The sequence below is a fragment of the Oncorhynchus mykiss genome, unplaced genomic scaffold, assembly GCF_013265735.2.
Source record: "Oncorhynchus mykiss isolate Arlee unplaced genomic scaffold, USDA_OmykA_1.1 un_scaffold_188, whole genome shotgun sequence".
NCBI classification, from domain to species: domain Eukaryota; kingdom Metazoa; phylum Chordata; class Actinopteri; order Salmoniformes; family Salmonidae; genus Oncorhynchus; species Oncorhynchus mykiss.
This window is the reverse complement of record NW_023493674.1, coordinates 413,797-436,679: the sequence shown is the minus strand read 5'-3', so window position 1 is coordinate 436,679 and position 22,883 is coordinate 413,797. Positions and strand designations below refer to the sequence as shown.

Below are 22,883 nucleotides of genomic sequence, written 5' to 3'. Positions count from 1 at the left end.
ACAGAAAAAAAGTTGTCAGAGGCATATATGTGTGTGTGTTTTAAATCAACAATATCGATGTTTGTCCAATCAGATGATTTCAGTGGAACAGTTTGAACGGTCTTATTATGCTGAATACCTTTCTGACTACCGTGTTGGAGAAACATTAAAACGAAATAGCTCAACTATAAAAAGTATTTCATTTGACAGTGTTAAAGGCGTTCGAGCCTGTCAGGTGTGTTGATACTTGGAACGTTTCTACGGTTACGCGCTCAGGGAAGGAACATGGCAAGCGCTGTCATGTATGAAAAATGAACACGTACAAGAGGCGTGGATACATAATTTTAATGAAGAATAAACACCAACAAGAGGCGTGGATACCTACTGCTCATTATTTAAAGGTCGTAGTATTTTTCGGTCTCATTGTAATGAAAAACAACAATTATTAATATGCGTTCTTCGTGCATGACAGTGCTTTCCACTTTAATTCCCTGAGCGCGTCGCCGTAGAAACCATCAGTATCACCTCACCTGTGAGCCCGGTTGTTCCCACTGGTTCCTCGTTACCGTAATTTATCAGGGAGCATCGACCAATCAACCCACCTGGGTGAACATGAGTTGAGCGTGTGCCAAACTTCCGAGGACGCGCGCAGTCAGAATCAACAGACGGATGAATCGACGGAACCTGTAGCTCAGACTCATAGCCCAATTAATTCACGGGGAGCTCCAGGTAGACTATAGTTTGATAGGTATCTAGATGAAACATGTGTGTAGGCCATAGCCTACTAATCTTGAGTCCCCTGCCAAGTGAGAGGCGCGTCGCTTGGCTCCCCCAAATTGACGGATTACCGAGATGCGCGTGCTGATAATGATGAGTTCTGCGCGTACAGCTGCTGCTACTATTCCGTTATTATTCTCCTCCCGGTCTAACGACACCGTTCCTTTATTCTCCTGTCTGTGTTTGTAGCGCTACAGAATGCATCAATACGCCAGCCAAGACAAGATTCCTGTAAGTAACTCCGCAAACGGTTGACTTTCTGCTAACTGTTGATTCTGCTCCTGCGTTTGTTTGTTATGACATGCCAAATCCTTTCCCAGTACGTACGTATGTGAACTGAAAACATGTTTTTGTTATAGAGTATTTTATGTCGCCTGGCTGGTTATTACTGTAGAGATTGTCCTCCATTTATGCTGTCAAGGAGAACCTCTCACCTAAAAGGTATTGCTGAATTATTTAACCCTACATTACCAGACTTGATATAACCTCATCAGTGGTCTCCAACCCTGGTCCTGTGGAGATACAGGGTGGTCAACAGTGGTCTCCAACCCTGGTCCTGTGGAGATACAAGGTGGTCAACAGTGGTCTCCAACCCTGGTCCTGTATAGTTACAGGGTGATCATCAGTGGTCTCCAACCCTGGTCCTGTATAGTTACAGGGTGGTCTCCAACCCTGGTTCTGTAGAGATACAGGGTGGTCATCAGTGGTCTCCAACCCTGGTCCTGTGGAGATACAGGGTGGTCAACAGTGGTCTCCAACCCTGGTCCTGTATCGTTACAGGGTGGTAGACAGTGGTCTCCAACCCTGGTCCTGTATAGTTACAGGGTGGTCTCCAACCCTGGTTCTGTAGAGATACAGGGTGGTCATCAGTGGTCTCCAACCCTGGTCCTGTATAGTTACAGGGTGGTCTCCAACCCTGGTTCTGTAGAGATACAGGGTGGTCATCAGTGGCCTCCAACCCTGGTCCTGTATAGTTACAGGGTGGTATCCAACCCTGGTCGTGTATAGATACAGTGTGGTCTCCAACTCTGGTTCTGTATAGATACAGGGTGGTCATCAGTGGTCTCCAACCCTGGTCCTGTATAGATACAGGGTGGTCTCCAGCCCTGGTCCTGTATAGATACAGGGTGGTCAACAGTGGTCTCCATTCCTGGTCCTGTATAGATACAGGGTGGTCAACAGTAGTCTCCAACCCTGGTCCTGTATAGTTACAGGGTGGTCTCCAACCCTGGTCCTGTATAGATACAGGGTGGTCTCCAGCCCTGGTCCTGTATAGATACAGGGTGGTCAACAGTGGTCTCCATTCCTGGTCCTGTATAGATACAGGGTGGTCAACAGTAGTCTCCAACCCTGGTCCTGTATAGTTACAGGGTGGTCTCCAACCCTGGTCCTGTATAGATACAGGGTGGTCTCCAACCCTGGTCCTGTATAGTTACAGGGTGGTCTCCAACCCTGGTCCTGTATAGATACAGGGTGGTCATCAATGGTCTCCAACCCTGGTCCTGTATAGATACAGGGTGGTCTCCAACTCTGGTCCTGTATAGATACAGGGTGGTCATCAGTGGTCTCCATCCCTGGTCCTGTATAGATACAGGGTGGTCTCCAACCCTGGTCCTGTATAGATACAGGGTGGTCATCAGTGTTCTCCAACCCTGGTCCTGTATAGATACAGGGTGGTCATCAGTGGCCTCCAACCCTGGTCCTGTATAGTTACAGGGTGGTCTCCAACCCTGGTCCTGTATAGTTACAGGGTGGTATCCAACCCTGGTCGTGTATAGATACAGTGTGGTCTCCAACCCTGGTCCTGTATAGATACAGGGTGGTCATTAGTGGTCTCCAAACCTGGTCCTGTGGAGATACAGGGTGGTCTCCAACCCTGGTTCTGTAGAGATACAGGGTGGTCATCAGTGGACTCCAACCCTGGTCCTGTATAGTTACAGGGTGGTCTCCAACCCTGGTTCTGTAGAGATACAGAGTGGTCATCAGTGGACTCCAACCCTGGTCCTGTATAGTTACAGGGTGGTCTCCAACCCTGGTTCTGTAGAGATACAGGGTGGTCATCAGTGGTCTCCAACCCTGGTCCTGTATAGATACAGGGTGGTCTCAACCCAGGTCCTGTATAGTTACAGGGTGGTCTCCAACCCTGGTCCTGTATAGATACAGGGTGGTCATCAATGGTCTCCAACCCTGGTCCTGTATAGATACAGGGTGGTCTCCATCCCTGGTCCTGTATAGATACAGGGTGGTCATCAGTGGTCTCCATCCCTGGTCCTGTATAGATACAGGGTGGTCTCCAACCCTGGTCCTGTATAGATACAGGGTGGTCAATAGTGGTCTCCAACCCTGGTCCTGTATAGATACAGGGTGGTCATCAGTGTTCTCCAACCCTGGTCCTGTATAGTTACAGTGTGGTCTCCAACTCTGGTCCTGTATAGATACAGGGTGGTAATTAGTGGTCTCCAAACCTTGTCCTGTGGAGATACAGGGTGGTCTCCAACCCTGGTCCTGTGGAGATACAGGGTGGTCATCAGTGGTCTCCAGCCCTGGTCCTGTATAGATACAGGGTGGTCTCCAACCCTGGTCCTGTATAGTTACAGGGTGGTCTCCAACCCAGGTCCTGTATAGTTACAGGGTGGTCTCCAACCCTGGTCCTGTATAGATACAGGGTGGTCTCCAACTCTGGTCCTGTATAGATACAATGTGGTCATCAGTGGTCTCCATCCCTGGTCCTGTATAGATATAGGGTGGTCTCCAACCCTGGTCCTGTATAGATACAGGGTGGTCATCAGTGTTCTCCAACCCTGGTCCTGTATAGATACAGGGTGGTCATCAGTGGTCTCCAACCCTGGTCCTGTATAGATACAGGGTGGTCATCAGTGTTCTCCAACCCTGGTCCTGTATAGATACAGGGTGGTCATCAGTGGCCTCCAACCCTGGTCCTGTATAGTTACAGGGTGGTCTCCAACCCTGGTCCTGTATAGTTACAGGGTGGTCTCCAACCCTGGTCCTGTATAGTTACAGGGTGGTATCCAACCCTGGTCGTGTATAGATACAGTGTGGTCTCCAACCCTGGTCCTGTATAGATTACAGGGTGGTCATTAGTGGTCTCCAAACCTGGTCCTGTGGAGATACAGGGTGGTCTCCAACCCTGGTCCTGTGGAGATACAGGGTGGTCATCAGTGTTCTCCAACCCTGGTCCTGTATAGATTACAGGGTGGTCATTAGTTGTCTCCAAACCTGGTCCTGTGGAGATACAGGGTGGTCTTCAACCCTGGTCCTGTGGAGATACAGGGTGGTAATCAGTGGTCTCCAACCCTGGGCCTGTATAGTTACAGGGTGGTCTCCAACCCTGGTCCTGTATAGTTACAGGGTGGTCTCCAACCCTGGTCCTGTATAGTTACAGGGTGGTATCCAACCCTGGTCGTGTATAGATACAGTGTGGTCTCCAACCCTGGTCCTGTATAGATACAGGGTGGTCATTAGTGGTCTCCAAACCTGGTCCTGTGGAGATACAGGGTGGTCTCCAACCCTGGTCCTGTATAGTTACAGGGTGGTCTCCAACCCTGGTCCTGTATAGATACAGGGTGGTCGTCAGTGGTCTCCAACCCTGGTCCTGTATAGATACAGGGTGGTCATCAGTGGTCTCCAACCCTGGTCCTGTGGAGATACAGGGTGGTCTCCAACCCTGGTCCTGAGGAGGTACAGGGTGGTCATCAGTGTTCTCCAACCCTGGTCCTGTATAGATAGATACAGGGTGGTCATCAGTGGTCTCCAACCCTGGTCCTGTATAGTTACAGGGTGGTCTCCAACCCTGGTCCTGTATAGATACAGGGTGGTCATCAGTGGTCTCCAACCCTGGTCCTGTATAGATACAGGGTGGTCATCAGTGGTCTCCAACCCTGGTCCTGTGGAGATACAGGGTGGGCTCCAACCCTGGTCGTGTATAGATACAGTGTGGTCTCAAACCCTGGTCCTGTATAGATACAGGGTGGTCATCAGTGTTCTCCAACCCTGGTCCTGTATAGATACAGGGTGGTCATCAGTGGCCTCCAACCCTGGTCCTGTATAGTTACAGGGTGGTATCCAACCCTGGTCGTGTATAGATACAGTGTGGTCTCAAACCCTGGTCCTGTATAGATACAGGGTGGTCATCAGTGTTCTCCAACCCTGGTCCTGTATAGATACAGGGTGGTCATCAGTGGCCTCCAACCCTGGTCCTGTATAGTTACAGGGTGGTCTCCAACCCATGTCCTGTATAGCTACAGAGTGGTTTCCAACCCTGGTCCTGTATAGATACAGGGTGGTTTCCAACCCTGGTCCTGTATAGATACAGGGTGGTTTCCAACCCTGGTCCTGTATAGATACAGGGTGGTTTCCAACCCTGGTCCTGCATAGATATAGGGTGGTCATCAGTGGTCTCCAGCCCTGGTCCTGTATAGATACAGGGTGGTCTCCAACCCTGGTTCTGCATAGATATAGGGTGGTCATCAGTGGTCTCCAGCCCTGGTCCTGTATAGATACAGGGTGGTTTCCAACCCTGGTCCTGTATAGATACAGGGTGGTCATCAGTGGTTTCCAACCCTGGTCCTGTATAGTTACAGGGTGGTCTCCAACCCTGGTTCTGCATAGATATAGGGTGGTCATCAGTGGTTTCCAACCCTGGTCCTGTATAGTTACAGGGTGGTCTCCAACCCTGGTTCTGCATAGATATAGGGTGGTCATCAGTGGTCTCCAGCCCTGGTCCTGTATAGTTACAGGGTGGTCTCCAACCCTTGTCCTGTGGCGATACAGGGTGGTCATCAGTGGTCTCCAACCCTGGTCCTGCATAGATACAGGGTGGTCTCCAACCCTGGCCCTGTGGAGATACAGGGTGGTCATCAGTGGTCTCCAACCCTGGTCCTGTATAGATACAGGGTGGTCATCAGTGGTCTCCAACCCTGGTCCTGTGGAGATACAGGGTGGTCTCCAACCCTGGTCCTGAGGAGGTACAGGGTGGTCATCAGTGTTCTCCAACCCTGGTCCTGTATAGATAGATACAGGGTGGTCATCAGTGGCCTCCAACCCTGGTCCTGTATAGTTACAGGGTGGTCTCCAACCCTGGTCCTGTATAGTTACAGGGTGGTCTCCAACCCTGGTCCTGTATAGATACAGGGTGGTCATCAGTGGTCTCCAACCCTGGTCCTGTATAGATACAGGGTGGTCATCAGTGGTCTCCAACCCTGGTCCTGTGGAGATACAGGGTGGTCTCCAACCCTGGTCCTGTATAGTTACAGGGTGGTATCCAACCCTGGTCGTGTATAGATACAGTGTGGTCTCAAACCCTGGTCCTGTATAGATACAGGGTGGTCATCAGTGTTCTCCAACCCTGGTCCTGTATAGATACAGGGTGGTCATCAGTGGCCTCCAACCCTGGTCCTGTATAGTTACAGGGTGGTCTCCAACCCATGTCCTGTATAGCTACAGAGTGGTTTCCAACCCTGGTCCTGTATAGATACAGGGTGGTTTCCAACCCTGGTCCTGTATAGATACAGGGTGGTTTCCAACCCTGGTCCTGTATAGATACAGGGTGGTTTCCATCCCTGGTCCTGTATAGATACAGGGTGGTCATCAGTGGTCTCCAACCCTGGTCCTGTATAGTTACAGGGTGGTCTCCAACCCTGGTTCTGCATAGATATAGGGTGGTCATCAGTGGTCTCCAGCCCTGGTCCTGTATAGATACAGGGTGGTTTCCAACCCTGGTCCTGTATAGATACAGGGTGGTTTCCAACCCTGGTCCTGTATAGATACAGGGTGGTCATCAGTGGTCTCCAACCCTGGTCCTGTATAGTTACAGGGTGGTCTCCAACCCTGGTTCTGCATAGATATAGGGTGGTCATCAGTGGTCTCCAGCCCTGGCCCTGTATAGTTACAGGGTGGTCTCCAACCCTTGTCCTGTGGCGATACAGGGTGGTCATCAGTGGTCTCCAACCCTGGCCCTGTGGAGATACAGGATGGTCATCAGTGGTCTCCAACCCTGGTCCTGTGGAGATACAGGGTTGTCATCAGTGGTCTCCAACCATGGTCCTGTATAGAAACCGGGTGGTCATCAGTGTTCTCCAACCCTGGTCCTGTATAGATACAGGGTGGTCATCAGTGGGCTCCAACCCTGGTCCTGTATGGTTACAGGGTGGTCTCAACCCTGGTCCTGTATAGTTACAGGGTGGTCTCCAACCCTGGTCGTGTATACATACAGTGTGGTCTCCAACCCTGGTCCTGTATAGATACAGGGTGGTCTCAACCCTGGTCCTGTAAAGTTACAGGGTGGTCTCCAACCCTGGTCGTGTATAGATACAGTGTGGTCTCCAACCCTGGTCCTGTATAGATACAGTGTGGTCTCCAACCCTGGTCGTGTATAGATACAGTGTGGTCTCAACCCTGGTCCTGTATGGTTACAGGGTGGTCTCAACCCTGGTCCTGTATAGTTACAGGGTGGTCTCCAACCCTGGTCGTGTATAGATACAGTGTGGTCTCCAACCCTGGTCCTGTATGGTTACAGGGTAGTCTCAAGCCTGGTCCTGTATAGTTACAGGGTGGTCTCCAACCCTGGTCGTGTATAGATACAGTGTGGTCTCCAACCCTGGTCCTGTATAGTTACAGGGTGGTCTCCAACCCTGGTCGTGTATAGATACAGTGTGGTCTCCAACCCTGGTCCTGTATGGTTACAGGGTGGTCTCCAACCCTGGTCGTGTATAGATACAGTGTGGTCTCCAACCCTGGTCCTGTATAGATACAGGGTGGTCTCCAACCTTGGTCCTGTGGAGATACAGGGTGGTCTCCAACCCTGGTCCTGTGCAGGGGGTGCAGGCTTTAGTTCCAGCCCAGCACTAACACCTGATTGCACAAGTCAAGGTGATGATGAGTTGATTTGTTGAATCATGTGTGTGTGTGTATTCAGATAGAAATAGATTATGTAGAATAAGGTGTCAGGTGTATGTACAGTACCAGTCAGAAGTTTGGACACACCTACTCATTCCAGGGTTTTTCTTTATTTTTTTAAACGTTTTTCTACATTGTAGATTAACAGTGAAGACAAAAACCATGAAATAACACACATGGAATCATGTAGTAGCCAAACGAGTGTTAAACAATTCAACATATATTTGAGATTCTTCGAAGTAGCCACCCTTTGCCGTGATGACAGCTTTGCACACTCTTGGCATTCTCTCAACCAGCTTCATGGGGTAGTCACCTGGAATGCATTTCAATTAACAGGTGTGCCTTCTTAAAAGTTAAGGTGTTTGAGCCAGTCAGTTGTGTTGTGACAAGGTAGAGGTGGTATACAGAAGATAGCCCTATTTGGTTAAATACCAAGTCCATATTATGGCATGAACAGCTCAAATAAGCAAAGTGAAATGACAGTCCATCATTACTTTAAGGCATGAAAGTCAGTTAATCCGGAACATTTCAGGAACATTGAACTTTTCTTCAAGTGCAGTGGCAAAATCCATCAAGCGCTATGATGAAACTGGCTCTCATGAGGACCGCCACAGGAAAGGAAGAGTTACCTCTGCTGCAAAGGTTAAGTTCATTAGAGTTAACTGCACTCAGATTGCAGTTCAGAGGAGACTGTGAGACTGATACTTATTTCACCTTTATTTAACCAGGTAGGCTAGTTGAGAACAAGTTCTCATTTACAACTGCGACCTCATTTCCAACATGGCTACCACAGCTTTTTGCAGGGATACGCCATCCCATCTGATTTGGGCTTAGTCCCACTATCATTTGTTTTCCACAGGACGATGACCCAAAACACACCTCCAGGCTGTGGAAGGGCTATTTGATCGAAAAGCAGAGGTGTGAGTCCTGCATCAGATGACCTGGCCTCCACAATCACCTGACCTCAACCCAATTCAGATGGTTTGGGATGAGTTGGACCGCAGAGTGAAGGAAAAGCAGCCAACAAGTGCTCAGCGTATGTGGGAACTCCTTCAAGACTGTTGGAAAAGCATTCCAGGTGAAGCTGGTTGAGAGAAGGCCTAGAATGTGCAAAGCTGTCATCATGGCAAAGGGCGGCTACTTTGAAGAAATAAAATATTTAGATTTGAACACTTGTTTTGGTTACTACATGATTCCAGATGTGTTATTTCATAGTTCCGATGTCTTTACCATTATTCTACAATGTAGAAAATATAAAACATAAAGAAATCCTGTTGAATGAGTAGGTGTCAACATTTGACTGGTACTGTACAACTTCTGCATGTTTCAATAAAGTTGACCTGCTATTCACCCTCCTCAGAACCAGGGAGGGGTGTGTTCATCTCTGTTTTAGATTTGTGTTGTTGTTGTTGAATTTAGCTTCTTCTGCCCTACTGAACAGTGACTGACCAGTCCCCTGTCTGTCTCCTCTCCTCCAGGGAAGGGGTGTTAGTTACTGACCAGTCCCCTATCCTCTCCTCTAGGGAGGGGGTGTTAGTTACTGACCAGTCCCCTCTCCTCCAGGGAGGGGGTGTTAGTTACTGACCAGTCCCCTCTCCTCCAGGGAGGGGGTGTTAGTTACTGACCAGTCCCCTCTCCTCTCTTCCAGGGCGGGGGTGTTGGGCTAGCGGCCCCCCAGGATGGCCAAAGTTCTTGTCAGTTCTTCTCAGATGGTCGGAGGAAGGTGGACTATGTTCTGGTGTTCTACCAACGCAAACAGATCTCTGTGAGGGGTGGCGACCGGCTGCACCGTCTCTCCGCCCCTCCACACCCTCCTCATCGCCTCTCTGTCATCTCCAATGGTAGCTCCCCCCTCTCCGGCCCTGTGGGGGGTGTAGGGCAGGGGGGTTTGGGATGTGCAGCCGGGCAGCGGAGTGCGGGGGACGGGGAGGTGTGTGTGGACCTGGCGGTGGAGGTGGAATTAGAGGCGGACCCAGCTGAAGGAGAGATGGTGCTGATCAGGGAGGAGTTTGAGGCCAGGCTACTGGAGGCGGGGCTTGAGATGGAGAGAGACACCGAGGTGAGAGACCAACCGGTCTGTGTGTGTGTGTGTGCGCTCTGTGGTTGCTGGTCTGGTGTTATTTCTGGTGAAATGTATCATTATCGCTGCAGTTTAAAAAATAACAAAGTAATTAACAAACCAATTTGTAATATTTAACATTGCTCACCTAATGAAAAGTAAGGAGAATTTGACCCTAAATATATTTTCACTTGTATTTCTAGTCCATCCACCATGCATGCGGTCTGGAAAGATCGTCATTTAGTGTACGTTTGCATCATAGTTAAAGAAACACCCGTCTTTCAAAAAGTTGCATTGCCGTCACCATATGAGACTCTGCTCTTCCGCCCTGCTCTTCTAGCCCAGTGATTCTCAGAAAGCAGCAGACGTTAACTGACTCTACCTCTCGTGTTGTTCAACCAAGCAGCAGACGTTAACTGACTCTAGCTCTCGTGTTGTTCAACCAAGCAGCAGACGTTAACTGACTCTACCTCTCGTGTTGTTCAACCAAGCAGCAGACGTTAACTGACTCTACCTCTCGCGCTGTTCAACCAAGCAGCAGACGTTAACTGACTCTACCTCTCGCGTTGTTCAACCAAGCAGCAGACGTTAACTGACTCTACCTCTCGCGCTGTTCAACCAAGCAGCAGACGTTAACTGACTCTACCTCTCGTGCTGTTCAACCAAGCAGCAGACGTTAACTGACTCTACCTCTCGTGTTGTTCAACCAAGCAGCAGACGTTAACTGACTCTACCTCTCGTGTTGTTCAACCAAGCAGCAGACGTTAACTGACTCTACCTCTCATGTTGTTCAACCAAGCAGCAGACGTTAACTGACTCTACCTCTCGCGCTGTTCAACCAAGCAGCAGACGTTAACTGACTAGCTCTCGCGCTGTTCAACCAAGCAGCAGACGTTAACTGACTCTAGCTCTCACGCTGTTCAACCAAGCAGCAGACGTTAACTGACTCTAGCTCTCGCGCTGTTCAACCAAGCAGCAGACGTTAACTGACTCTAGCTCTCGCGCTGTTCAACCAAGCAGCAGACGTTAACTGACTCTAGCTCTCGCGCTGTTCAACCAAGCAGCAGACGTTAACTGACTCTAGCTCTCGTGTTGTTCAACCAAGCAGCAGACGTTAACTGACTCTACCTCTCGCGCTGTTCAACCAAGCAGCAGACGTTAACTGACTCTACCTCTCGTGTTGTTCAACCAAGCAGCAGACGTTAACTGACTCTACCTCTCGCGTTGTTCAACCAAGCAGCAGACGTTAACTGACTCTACCTCTCGCGTTGTTCAACCAAGCAGCAGACGTTTTAACTGACTCTACCTCTCGCGCTGTTCAACCAAGCAGCAGACGTTAACTGACTCTACCTCTCGCGCTGTTCAACCAAGCAGCAGACGTTAACTGACTCTACCTCTCGTGTTGTTCAACCAAGCAGCAGACGTTAACTGACTCTACCTCTCGCGCTGTTCAACCCAAAGGTGGGCGTGTAGTCCCAATAATCTTCTGTGACCAATGTTTACTAGAGCCCTGCACGGGCATGTATTTTAACCCTGATTCCTACCCATACCCGCAACTTTCAGACCCCACCCTACCCAGGCCCAGTTGCGCTGCCTGAAACCCAAAATGAGAAATTACTTAATCCCTTAGTAAAGCCATTAGTTGCTCCACTCTGTGTGTCACCCTCACTCTGCATGCGCTCTGCTCATGGTGGCTCTGTGGGGCTCACAGCATTGTACGAGAACTTCAGTTGCTTGGCAATTTCTCGCATGGAATAGCCTTCATTTCTCAGAACAAGAATAGACCGACGAGTTTCAGAAGAAAGTTCTTTGTTTCTGGACATTTTGAGCCTGTAATCGAACCCACAAATGCTGATGCTCCAAATACTAGTCTAAAGAAGGCCAGCTTTATTGCTTCTTTAATCAGAACAACAGTTTTCAGCTGTGATAACATAATTGCAAAAGGGTTTTCTAATGATCAATTAGCCTTTTTTAAAATGATACACTTGGATGAGCTAACACAACGTGCCATTGGAACACAGGAGTGATGGTTGCTGATAATGGGCCTCTGTAGATATTCCATATATCTACATAGGCGTCCATTTTGCTTTGTCATTGTGGTGTATTCTGTGTAGATCGCTGAGAAAAGGATACATCTATTTTTCTATTCAGCTGTAGGAGCTGGGTTCTACAGTATGAACCCCTGCTGTCTCTGGCTCCACACCCACCCGGCCATCTAGATGTGTGAAAGTTAGTGTATAAGCTAATGATCCATCTATGACATTCCTTGTGTAAACTTAAATAGTGTATTACCATACCATTTTTTGTATGTTCTCTATAGTTACTGGTATGTACTTGAAAATGTATCAATTGACCAATATTGTCCAGTATTTGTTTTATTATTTGACCTTTAGTTAATTAGGCAAGTCAGTTAAGAACAAATTCTTATTTTCAATGACGGCCTGGGAACAGTGGGTTGTTCAGGGGCAGAACGACAGGTTTTTACCTTGTCGGCTCAGGGATTCGATCTTGCAACCTTTCAGTTACTAGGCCAACGCTCTAACCACTGGGCTATCTGCCACCCTCTCCAGCATTGCGATACTTCACTGGATCAATCTGGAACTTTGCACACAGACTGCTATATTATATTATGGCCTTTCTCTTGCATTAAATATATATTAATAATAATAATAATAATAATAATAATAATAATAATAATAATAATAATAATAATAATAATAATAATAATAATAATTTGAAAACACTTTAAATGATATTTTACCAGATCTAATGTGCTATATTCTCCTACATTCATTTCACATTTCCACAAACTTCAAAGTGTTTCCTTTCAAATGGTGTCAAGAGTATGCCTGTCCTTGCTTGAGGGCCTGAGCTACAGGCAGTTAGATTTGGGTATGTCATTTTAGGTGAAAACAAAGGGTTCGATCCTTGAGGATTTATGACATGAAGGGTCAGTCAATCCGGATAATTTCAAGAACTTTGAACATTCCTTCAAGTGCAGTCGCAAAAACCATCAAGCGCTATGATGAAACTGGCTCTCATGAGGACCACCACAGGAAAGGAAGACCGTGATTTACCTCCGCTACAGAGGATAAGTTCATTAGAGATACCAGCCTTAGAATTTGCAGCCCAAATAAATACTTCAGAGAGTTCAAGTAACAGACACATCTCAACATCAACTGTTCAGAGGAGACTGTGAATCAGGCCCTCATGGTCGAATTACTGCAAAGAAACCACTACTAAAGGACACCAATAAGAAGAAGAAACCACTACTAAATGACACCAATAAGAAGAAGAAACCACTACTAAAGGACACCAATAAGAAGAAGAAACCACTACTAAAGGACACCAATAAGAAGAAACCACTACTAAAGGACACCAATAAGAAGAAGAAACCACTACTAAAGGACACCAATAAGAAGAAGAAACCACTACTAAAGGACACCAATAAGAAGAAGAAGAAACCACTTCTAAAGGACACTAATAAGAAGAAGAAACCACTACTAAAGGACACCAATAAGAAGAAGAAACCACTACTAAAGGACACCAATAAGAAGAAGAGACCACTACTAAAGGACACCAATAAGAAGAAGAAACCACTACTAAAGGACACCAATAAGAAGAAGAAACCACTACTAAAGGACACCAATAAGAAGAAGAAACCACTACTAAAGGACACCAATAAGAAGAAGAGACCACTACTAAAGGACACCAATAAGAAGAAGAAACCACTACTAAAGGACACCAATAAGAAGAAGAAACCACTACTAAAGGACACCAATAAGAAGAAGAGACTTTGGCCAAGAAACATGAAATCTGTCCTTTTTTGTCAGAGTCCAAATTTGAGATTTTTGGTTACAACCGCCGTGTCTTTGTGAGACGAAGAGTAGGTGAACGGAGGATCTCCACATGTGTGGTTCCTACCGTGACGCATGGAGGAGGTGTGGGGGTGCTTTGCTGGTGACACTGTGATTTTATTTTTTTGAATTCAAGACACACTTAACCAGCATGGCTACCACAGCATTCTGCAGCGATACGTCATCCCATGGGTTTGCGCTTAGTCCGACTATCATTTGTTTTTCAACAGTACAATGACCCCAAACACACCTCCAGGCTGTGGAAGGGCTATTTGACCAAGAAGGAGAGTGATGGAGTGCTGCATCAGATGACCTGGCTCCCACAATCACCCAACCTCAACCCAATTGAGATGGTTTGGGATGAGTTGGACCGCAGAGTGAAAAACAGCCAACAAATGCTTAGCATATGTGGGAACTCCTTCTATACATTCCAGGTGACGATCTCATGAAGCTGGTTGAGAGAAGGCCAATAGTGTGCAACGCTGTCAAGGCAGGGTGGCTAATTAGAACCTAAAATATATTTAGATTTGTTTATCAATGTGTTATTTCATAGTTTTTATGTGTTCACTATTATTTTATAATGTAGAAATAGTAAAATAAAGAAAAACCCTTGAATGAGTCGGTGTCCAAACTGTTGACTGGTATTGTGTGTATATATTTAATACAGAATGGCTAAAAAATAAGTGAAACTTGAAAAATTCTCCAATGGATTTTGATAATTTGCTGTTAAAGTGGAGGACCGTTTCCTATTTCCTAGTTGCTCCAAAGCTCAGGTGGCCAAGTGTCGGCAATGGAGACGAGCTGTTGGTTCAGCCAAAGATGATCTATTATACTGCTCAGTCGCCACTCGCAAAGAGGAACAACTGTGTTTGTGATGAATTAACAACGCCATACTGGAGAGTGGTAACATTGAAATAAAACCAGAAAAGGAATTTAGACTGAGAAGTATTAGCACGTCATCTCATAGAGGAAACACACGGCATTGAAAATATCAGAAGTTTACAACTTCAACCACAAATATATAATACTTTGACTAAAATGACGACTTGACTTAAATCATTGTGCACTATTATGGGTAAGCTATGGATATCGTCTTTCCGCTGAAAATAAGTGGATTTCCACTCTAGCGGGTGTTTTAAGTCAATTTAAATGGGGATTATACAACCTGTATTTCTTGACAAACCTACTTTATCAAATAATTGATGGGGCAGGGTTGGGAGGTGGTGGGAGGGTTTGCAATCCTACCTGACTGTTGGTTCCCACCACCTGTCCTCCTCCTGGTATTAAACTATGGTTCCTACCTGTTGGTTACTGTCCTCTCCCCCAGGTCAGGGTCTACGGGCCCAGCTTCACGAGACTCCATGTCCCCTGGCAGGTCCTGAGCAGAGAGGCAGAGTTCCTCAAGATCAAAGTCCCCACTAAGAAGGTGAGACCTCCACCACTTTACAGCCGTGTGTGTGTGTGTGTGTGTGTGTGTGTGTGTGTAATCCTATGGATGGATCCTCCCCTAACACAAACAGGGGGTTAATCTCGGTGTTGCCCTGCACCTTTTTTAAATGTATTTTTTAACTCATCCGTTGTTGTTGCCTTGTTTATAGAAGTTTAACAGTCTTTAATGTTGCATCAGATTGCCCAGCTACAGTAGAGCCACATGAAGACACGGTGGGATTATTCTCCTACTTGGATTACATTTGCTGGTACCTGAAACATTATGTGAATCAAACACACTACAGCAGAGACTTGTCTTTTACAATGTAACAACTCACATTGGGGAAAATGGACCAAAGGGGACATACTTCATTGGAACGCCGACTGCGAGCCAGGTCTAATCGCCCAACATCAGTGCCCGACCTCACTAATACTGTTGTGGCTGAATGGAAGCAAGTCCCCACAGCAATGTTCCAACATCTAGTGGAAAGCCTTCCCAGAAGAGTGGAGGCTGTTATAGCAGCAATGTTCCAACATCTAGTGGAAAGCCTTCCCAGAAGAGTGGAAGCTGTTATAGCAGCAATGTTCCAACATCTAGTGGAAAGCCTTCCCAGAAGAGTGGAAGCTGTTATAGCAGCAATGTTCCAACATCTAGTGGAAAGCCTTCCCAGAAGAGTGGAGGCTGTTATAGCAGCAAAGAGGGGACCTACTCCATATTAAATCCCATGATTTTGCAATGAGATTTTGGATGAGATCACCATGCGCAATGCTAAGCTTTGGCTGGAGTGCCATTTTGGAATGAGCTGTACAACGAGCAGGTGTCCACATACACTACTTGACCAAAAGTATGTGGACACCTGCTCGTTGTACAGCTCATTCCAAAATGGCACTCCAGCCAAAGCTTAGCATTGCGCATGGTGATCTTAGACTTGTGTGCGGCTGCTCAGCCATGGAAACCCATTTCACGAAGATCCCGACTGACAGAAATTAAATGCATTCAATTGTCTTTTTCCCCCTCATCAATCTACATACGATACCCCATAATGACAAAACAAAAACAAGTTTTTAGAATTTTGTTGCACATAAAAAAAAGCTGAAATAACACTTACATACATTTTCAGACCCTATAGTTAGTACTTTGTTGAAGCACCTTTGGCAGCGATTACAGCCTGTAGTCTTCTTGGGTACAAGCTTGACTCTCCTGTATTTGGGGAGTTTCTCCCATTCCTCTCTTCAGATCAATCAAATATATTTACATAGCTCTTCTTACATCAGCTGATGTCACAAAGTGCTACACAGAAACCCAGCATAAATCCCCAAAAGGCAAGCAATGCAGGCTGTGCCGGGTTGAGATTATAACTGAACACGGCCAAGATGTTCAAATGTTCATAGATGACCAGCAGGGTCAAATAATAATAATCACAGTGGTTGTAGGTCAGCACTTCAGGAGAAAATGCCAGTTGGCTTTTTATAGCCGACCATTCAGAGTATCTCTACCGCTCCTACTGTCTCGAGAGAGTTGAAAACACCAGGTCTGGGACAGGTTCTCTCAAGCTCTGTCAGGCTGGATGGAGAGCGTCGCTGCACAGCTATATTCAGGTCTCTTCAGAAATGTTCGATCGGGTTCAAAACCGGTCTCAGGCTGGGCCACTCAAGGACAGTCGGAGACTCGTCCCGAAGCCACTCCTGAGTTGTCTTGGCTGTGTGCTTAGGGTCATTGTCCTGTTGGAAGGTGAACCTTCGCCCCAGTCAGGACCTGAGCCCTCTGGTTTTCATCAAGGATCTCTGTACTTTGCTCCGTTCATCTTTGCCTTGATCATGACTAGTCTCCCAATCCCTGCTGCCAAAAAATATCCCCTCAGCATGATGCTGCCACCACCATGCTTCACCATAGGGATGGTGTCAGGTTTCCTCCAGACGTAACGCTTGGCATTCAGGCCAAGGAGTTAAATCTTGGTTTCATCAGACCAGGGAATCTTGTTTCTCATGGTCTGAGAGTCTTTCTTTAGTTCCCTTTTGGCAAACTCCAAGGGGGTGTCATGTGCCTTTTACTGAGGAGTGGCTTCCGTTTGCCCACTCTACCATAAAGTCCTGATTGGTGGAGTGTTGCAGAGATGGTTGTCCTTCTGGAAGGTTCTCCCATCTCCACAGAGGACCTGTCACTGACGATTTATATTTTGGTCACCTCGCTGACCAAGGTCCTTCTTCCACGATTTCTCAGTTTGGCTGGCCGGCCAGCCCTAGGAAGATTCTTGACATTATGGGGTATTCTGTGTAGATTGCGAAGTTACATTTATTTATTTAATCCATTTTGGAAAAAGGCTGTAACGTAACAAAATGTCGGAAAGTCAAGGGGTCTGAAAACTTTCTGAAGAAACTGTATATAGAGGGACTATCACTGCTCCCGTTCCACCTCCCTGATGTGGAGGTACTGTCACTGCTCCCGTTCCACCTCCCCTGATGTAGAGGTACTGTCACTGCTCCCGTTCCACCTCCCCTGAAGTGGAGGTACCGTCACTGCTCCCGTTCCACCTCCCCTGATGTGGAGGTACCGTCACTGCTCCCGTTCCACCTCCCCTGATGTGGAGGTACCGTCACTGCTCCCGTTCCACCTCCCCTGATGTGGAGGTACCGTCACTGCTCCCGTTCCACCTCCCCTGAAGTGGAGGTACCGTCACTGCTCCCGTTCCACCTCCCCTGAAGTGGAGGTACCGTCACTGCTCCCGTTCCACCTCCCCTGATGCGGAACGGGAGCATACTGATTGAACGCATTCTGTCCAGTGGAGGCTGCTGAGGGGAGGATGGCTCATAATAATGGATGGATGAGCTTAATGTCTGTAGTGGAGTGGCTGTAGTGGAGTGGGTCGAGAGTTTCAAGTTCATTGGTGTCCACATCACTAAGGTAGTCGTGAAGAGGGCACGACACATCCTTTTTCCCCTCTGGAGACTGAAAAGATTTGGCATGGGTCCCCAGATACTCAAAAGGTTCTACAGCTGCACCATCGAGAGCATCCTGACCGGTTGCATCACCACCTGGTATGGCAACTGCTCGGCATCTGACTGTAAGGCGCTACAGAGGGTAGTGCGTACAGCCCAGTACATCACTGGGGCCAAGCTTCCTGCCGTCCAGGACCTATATACTAGGCGGTGTCAGAGGAAGGCTGCTGAACAATTAATCAAATGGCCACTGGACTATTTACATTTACCCCCATCCATTTGTTTTTACACTGCTGCTACTCGCTGTTTATTATCACTTTACCCCCTACCTACAAATTACCTCAACTAACCTGTACCCCTGCACACTGACTCGGTACCGGTACCCCCTGTAATAGCCTCGCTATTGTCATTTTATTGTGTTACTTTTTATTATTGTTTACATTAGTTTTATTTGGAAATATATTCTTAACTCTTCTTGAACTGCACTGTTGGTTAATCAAATGTATTTATAAAGCCCTTTTTACATCAGCCGATGTCACAAAGTGCTGTACAGAAACCCAGCCTAAAACCCTGATGTTAATGGGGGCCTGTAAGGGCTTGTCAGTAAGCTTTTCACGGTGAGGTCTACGCTTGTTGTATTCGGCGCATGTGACAAAGTCTGATTTGGAACAGAGTGAATGGAAACACATGGAAGCCATGTCTGATGTATTTAATACCATTCTGCTTCAGCCATTACCATGAGCCCGTCCTCCCTAATTAAGGTGGCACCAACCTGCTGTGATTCTGTCCTACTTCTTGACCTGCTGGTTAGGGAAAAACAAGGTCAAACAGAAAAATAGGTTGGGCAAGATAGTCAGAACTTGTGGAGAAATCATGTCATCCCTCTACCTGGGCAGAGACCTCCATCCCTCTACCTGGGCAGAGACCTCCATCCCTCTACCTGGGCAGAGACCTCCATCCCTCTACCTGGGCAGAGACCTCCATCCCTCTACCTGGGCAGAGCCCTCCATCTCTCTACCTGGGCAGAGCCCTCCATCCCTCTACCTGGGCAGAGCCCTCCATCCCTCTACCTGGGCAGAGCCCTCCATCCCTCTACCTGGGCAGAGCACTCCATCCCTCTACCTGGGCAGAGCCCTCCATCCCTCTACCTGGGCAGAGCCCTCCATCCCTCTACCTGGGCAGAGCCCTCCATCCCTCTACCTGGGCAGAGCCCTCCATCCCTCTACCTGGGCAGAGCCCTCTATCCCTCTACCTGGGCAGAGACCTCTATCCCTCTACCTGGGCAGAGCCCTCCATCTCTCTACCTGGGCAGAGCCCTCCATCTCTCTACCTGGGCAGAGCCCTCCATCTCTCTACCTGGGCAGAGCCCTCTATCCCTCTACCTGGGCAGAGCCCTCTATCCCTCTACCTGGGCAGAGCCCTCTATCCCTCTACCTGGGCAGAGCCCTCTATCCCTCTACCTGGGCAGAGCCCTCTATCCCTCTACCTGGGCAGAGCCCTCTATCCCTCTACCTGGGCAGAGCCCTCTAGCCCTCTACCTGGGCAGAGCCCTCTATCCCCCTACCTGGGCAGAGCTCTCTATCCCTCTACCTGGGCAGAGCCCTCTATCCCTCTACCTGGGCAGGGCCCTCCAGAAGGCCAACACAATAGAGGTTGACTCTTCCCATCCACTCCACCCTGAATTACAGCCCCTTCCTCTGGCTGCAGGTACAGACTGACCTGAAGTCTTAAAGAATTCGGGCCAAGTTCTCTTTTATTGCAATTCTGCAACTTACTAAAATGTTGGCCTGATTGCACATTTACATGGAGTCTGTTTTGACTTTTACATGGAGTCTGTTTTGACTTTTACATGGAGTCTGTTTTGACTTTTACATGGAGTCTGTTTTGACTTTTACATGGAGTCTGTTTTGACTTTTACATGGAGTCTGTTTTGACTTTTACATGGAGTCTGTTTGGACTTTTACATGGAGTCTGTTTGGACTTTTTTCTAAATATCCTTTGCTATTTGCTGTTTTTATTTTGTTTTTATGACTACTGCACCATGAGTGGCCTCTGAGGACATTACATTTTTCTGAATCCCCAGCCCCTGCTGCAGTGGGAGGGAGACCCTGTATATGAGCCACAGCAGGTGCCTCTATTAATCTGTCTGTGTTGGTCTGTCTAGAGCTATGATCTGAAGCAGGAGAATGGGTTCAGTGCCAGCCTCAGTGAGTTCTGGAGGAAGGTGAACCAGCCGTTCCAACCCAACATCCCCCAGCTAGGCCACAGCACCACTAAGCAGCTCTCACACTGCTTCTCCAGGGACAAACTACACTTGTAAGATGCACCCACGCCACACCACGCCCCACGCACCACACCAAGCCCCACGCCACGCCCCACACCACGCCCTACGTCACGCCACGCCCCACGCTATGCCCCAAGCCCCACACACGTCCTCACACACACTCTGACAACAGCTGGTCTGTATATGGAGTCACCATCAGTTTCCCTGAGTTGACACCTGTTCTTTGTTCTCTACAGATTTAACATCACCTCTAAAGACACGTTCTTTGACAACGCAACACGCAGTCGAATAGTGAGTCTGTCATTCAGGATGTTTCTCTGTTTTATATGAATGTCAAGAATCAATGGGAATATGGCTTCAGCTCTCTGTTTCTCTCTGACACAGTATTCTGTGTGACCTAACCCCCTCAGGTGTACGAGATCCTGAGACGCACCGCCTGCACACGCACCAGCCAATCCATGGGTGAGTGACCTCTAACCTCTGATTTGCCCAAAGTTGCCTACTTTTTGAGGTCATTGACCTTCTCCATGGTTCCACAGTACAGGTCCAGACAGGGTTACAGTGAGTGATTGGTGTTCTCCATGGTTCCTTCTCCATGGTTTCTCAGTACAGGTCCAGACAGGGGTACAGTGAGTGATTGGTGTTCTCCATGGTTCCTTAGTACAGGTCCATACAGGGGTACAGTGAGTGATTGGTGTTCTCCATGGTTCCTTAGTACAGGTCCATACAGGGGTACAGTGAGTGATTGGTGTTCTCCATAGTTCCTCAGTACAGGTCAATACAGGGTTACAGTGAGTGATTGGTGGAAGGTCTGCATTAGAGGTGGATACGGGATTGAAATAAATTCTGGTCCTGTCTAGTTCTGTCATGATTAGTTCATTATTGGAGTCCGGTGTGTTAGTTGGGGCTGGGGAAAAAGTGTGAAATTTGCCCATCCCTGGTGTAGTGTGTAGGGGGTAGTGTTGTAGGGGGTAGTGTTGTAGGGGGTAGTGTTGTAGTGGGTAGTGTGTAGGGAGTAGTGTGTAGTGTTGTAGGGGGTAGTGGTGTAGGGGGTCGTGTTTGGTGTCACATTTAGAAATAAATACACTGATCAGCTCGGGGGGGGGGGGGGGGGGGGGGGGATCACAGTTAGAAATAAATACAATGATCAGATAGGGGGGAAATCACAGTTAGAAATAAATACAATGATCAGATAGGGGGGAAATCACAGTTAGAAATAAATACAATGATCAGATAGGGGGGAAATCACAGTTAGAAATAAATACAATGATCAGATAGGGGGGAAATCACAGTTAGAAATAAATACAATGATCAGATAGGGGGGAAATCACAGTTAGAAATAAATACAATGATCAGATAGGGGGGAAATCACAGTTAGAAATAAATACAATGATCAGATAGGGGGGAAATCACAGTTAGAAATAAATACAATGATCAGATAGGGGGGAAATCACAGTTAGAAATAAATACAATGATCAGATAGGGGGGAAATCACAGTTAGAAATAAATACAATGATCAGATAGGGGGGAAATCACAGTTAGAAATAAATACAATGATCAGATAGGGGGGAAATCACATTTAGAAATAAATACAATGATCAGATAGGGGGGAAATCACAGTTAGAAATAAATACAATGATCAGATAGGGGGGAAATCACAGTTATAAATAAATACAATGATCAGATAGGGGGGAAATCACAGTTATAAATAAATACACTGATCAGATAGGGGGGAAATCACAGTTATAAATAAACACAATGTATGTAGCTTCTCCACCTACAGGTTTCTGTGCCAATGTGCCACACAACTTATAAACAAAGCATAGTGACTTCGGGACCTTCATGGTTTGTGTTTTCAACACCACAATAGACTATGAATCTGGACAAACAGAAAACACATCCCACCCTGCCTTGCAGTCCTACTCAGGTTTAAAGGCTTGATAATCTCCGAATGTCATTCAACTTTTGGGTGTTTTGTAACAGATGTCTCTTTCCGTTCATCAATTGGCCGCTGCACAGTTTGGATTGATTGATTGATTGATTTGTCAGTTAAAATAAATAAATATATTCACACAGTACAAATATGTTTTAAAGGATTTGCACAATAAAGCCAGGGACTCATTTCCATTATAGTCCCTATTTTTAACATGACACTGCTGGGGAACCATGATGTATACAACAGCGATGGTCTATACAAATGTGTTCTTATCCAATAAGACTTTGTATTTAAAACAGTGAATGTTGGTCTCTGGCATTATGATGGCGGACAACTCTAACTCATGGAAAAACAGTTGGATAGGGACCTGGGGTCTGAGTCCATGATCATTCTGTGGACCAGACCAAGCTGAATGAATACTACCACAGACAGCCAGGCTGTTTAAAATGCACAACCTCCAGATGAGTATGAGGGGGGAGTACAGCTTGTTATGCTTGTTATGGCTGGTCTGGAGCATCTGTAGATGGTTGGGGCTGCTGGGGAACCATGATGCTCAGCATAATCAGACACTAGACTAGATGTTTGGGCATGCTGGGGGACCATGATGTGCAGCATATTCACACTGGACTAGCACACAGAGACTTTTGGGTGGCTATGACTAGGTATCCATACAATTAGCGACCAGGTTTTAATGTGAATATTTAAAAAAAA

At 47.2% G+C, this 22,883-nt stretch overlaps 1 protein-coding gene across 1 annotated transcript in view; it reads left to right on the top strand.

Annotated features, from left to right (window-relative positions):
* The first annotated feature begins 263 nt into the window (after positions 1 to 263).
* The window catches only part of LOC118947677 (anoctamin-1-like), a 117,466-nt gene continuing 94,846 nt past the window's right edge, over positions 264 to 22,883 (top strand). Inside the window, exons 1-7 of the mRNA XM_036972632.1 lie at positions 264 to 708; positions 946 to 987; positions 9,320 to 9,730; positions 14,915 to 15,013; positions 20,117 to 20,268; positions 20,473 to 20,527; positions 20,647 to 20,698. Coding sequence (XP_036828527.1) covers positions 955 to 987; positions 9,320 to 9,730; positions 14,915 to 15,013; positions 20,117 to 20,268; positions 20,473 to 20,527; positions 20,647 to 20,698 — 802 coding nt within the window. The 5' untranslated portion in view covers positions 264 to 708; positions 946 to 954. The remainder of the gene's footprint in view (positions 709 to 945; positions 988 to 9,319; positions 9,731 to 14,914; positions 15,014 to 20,116; positions 20,269 to 20,472; positions 20,528 to 20,646; positions 20,699 to 22,883) is intronic.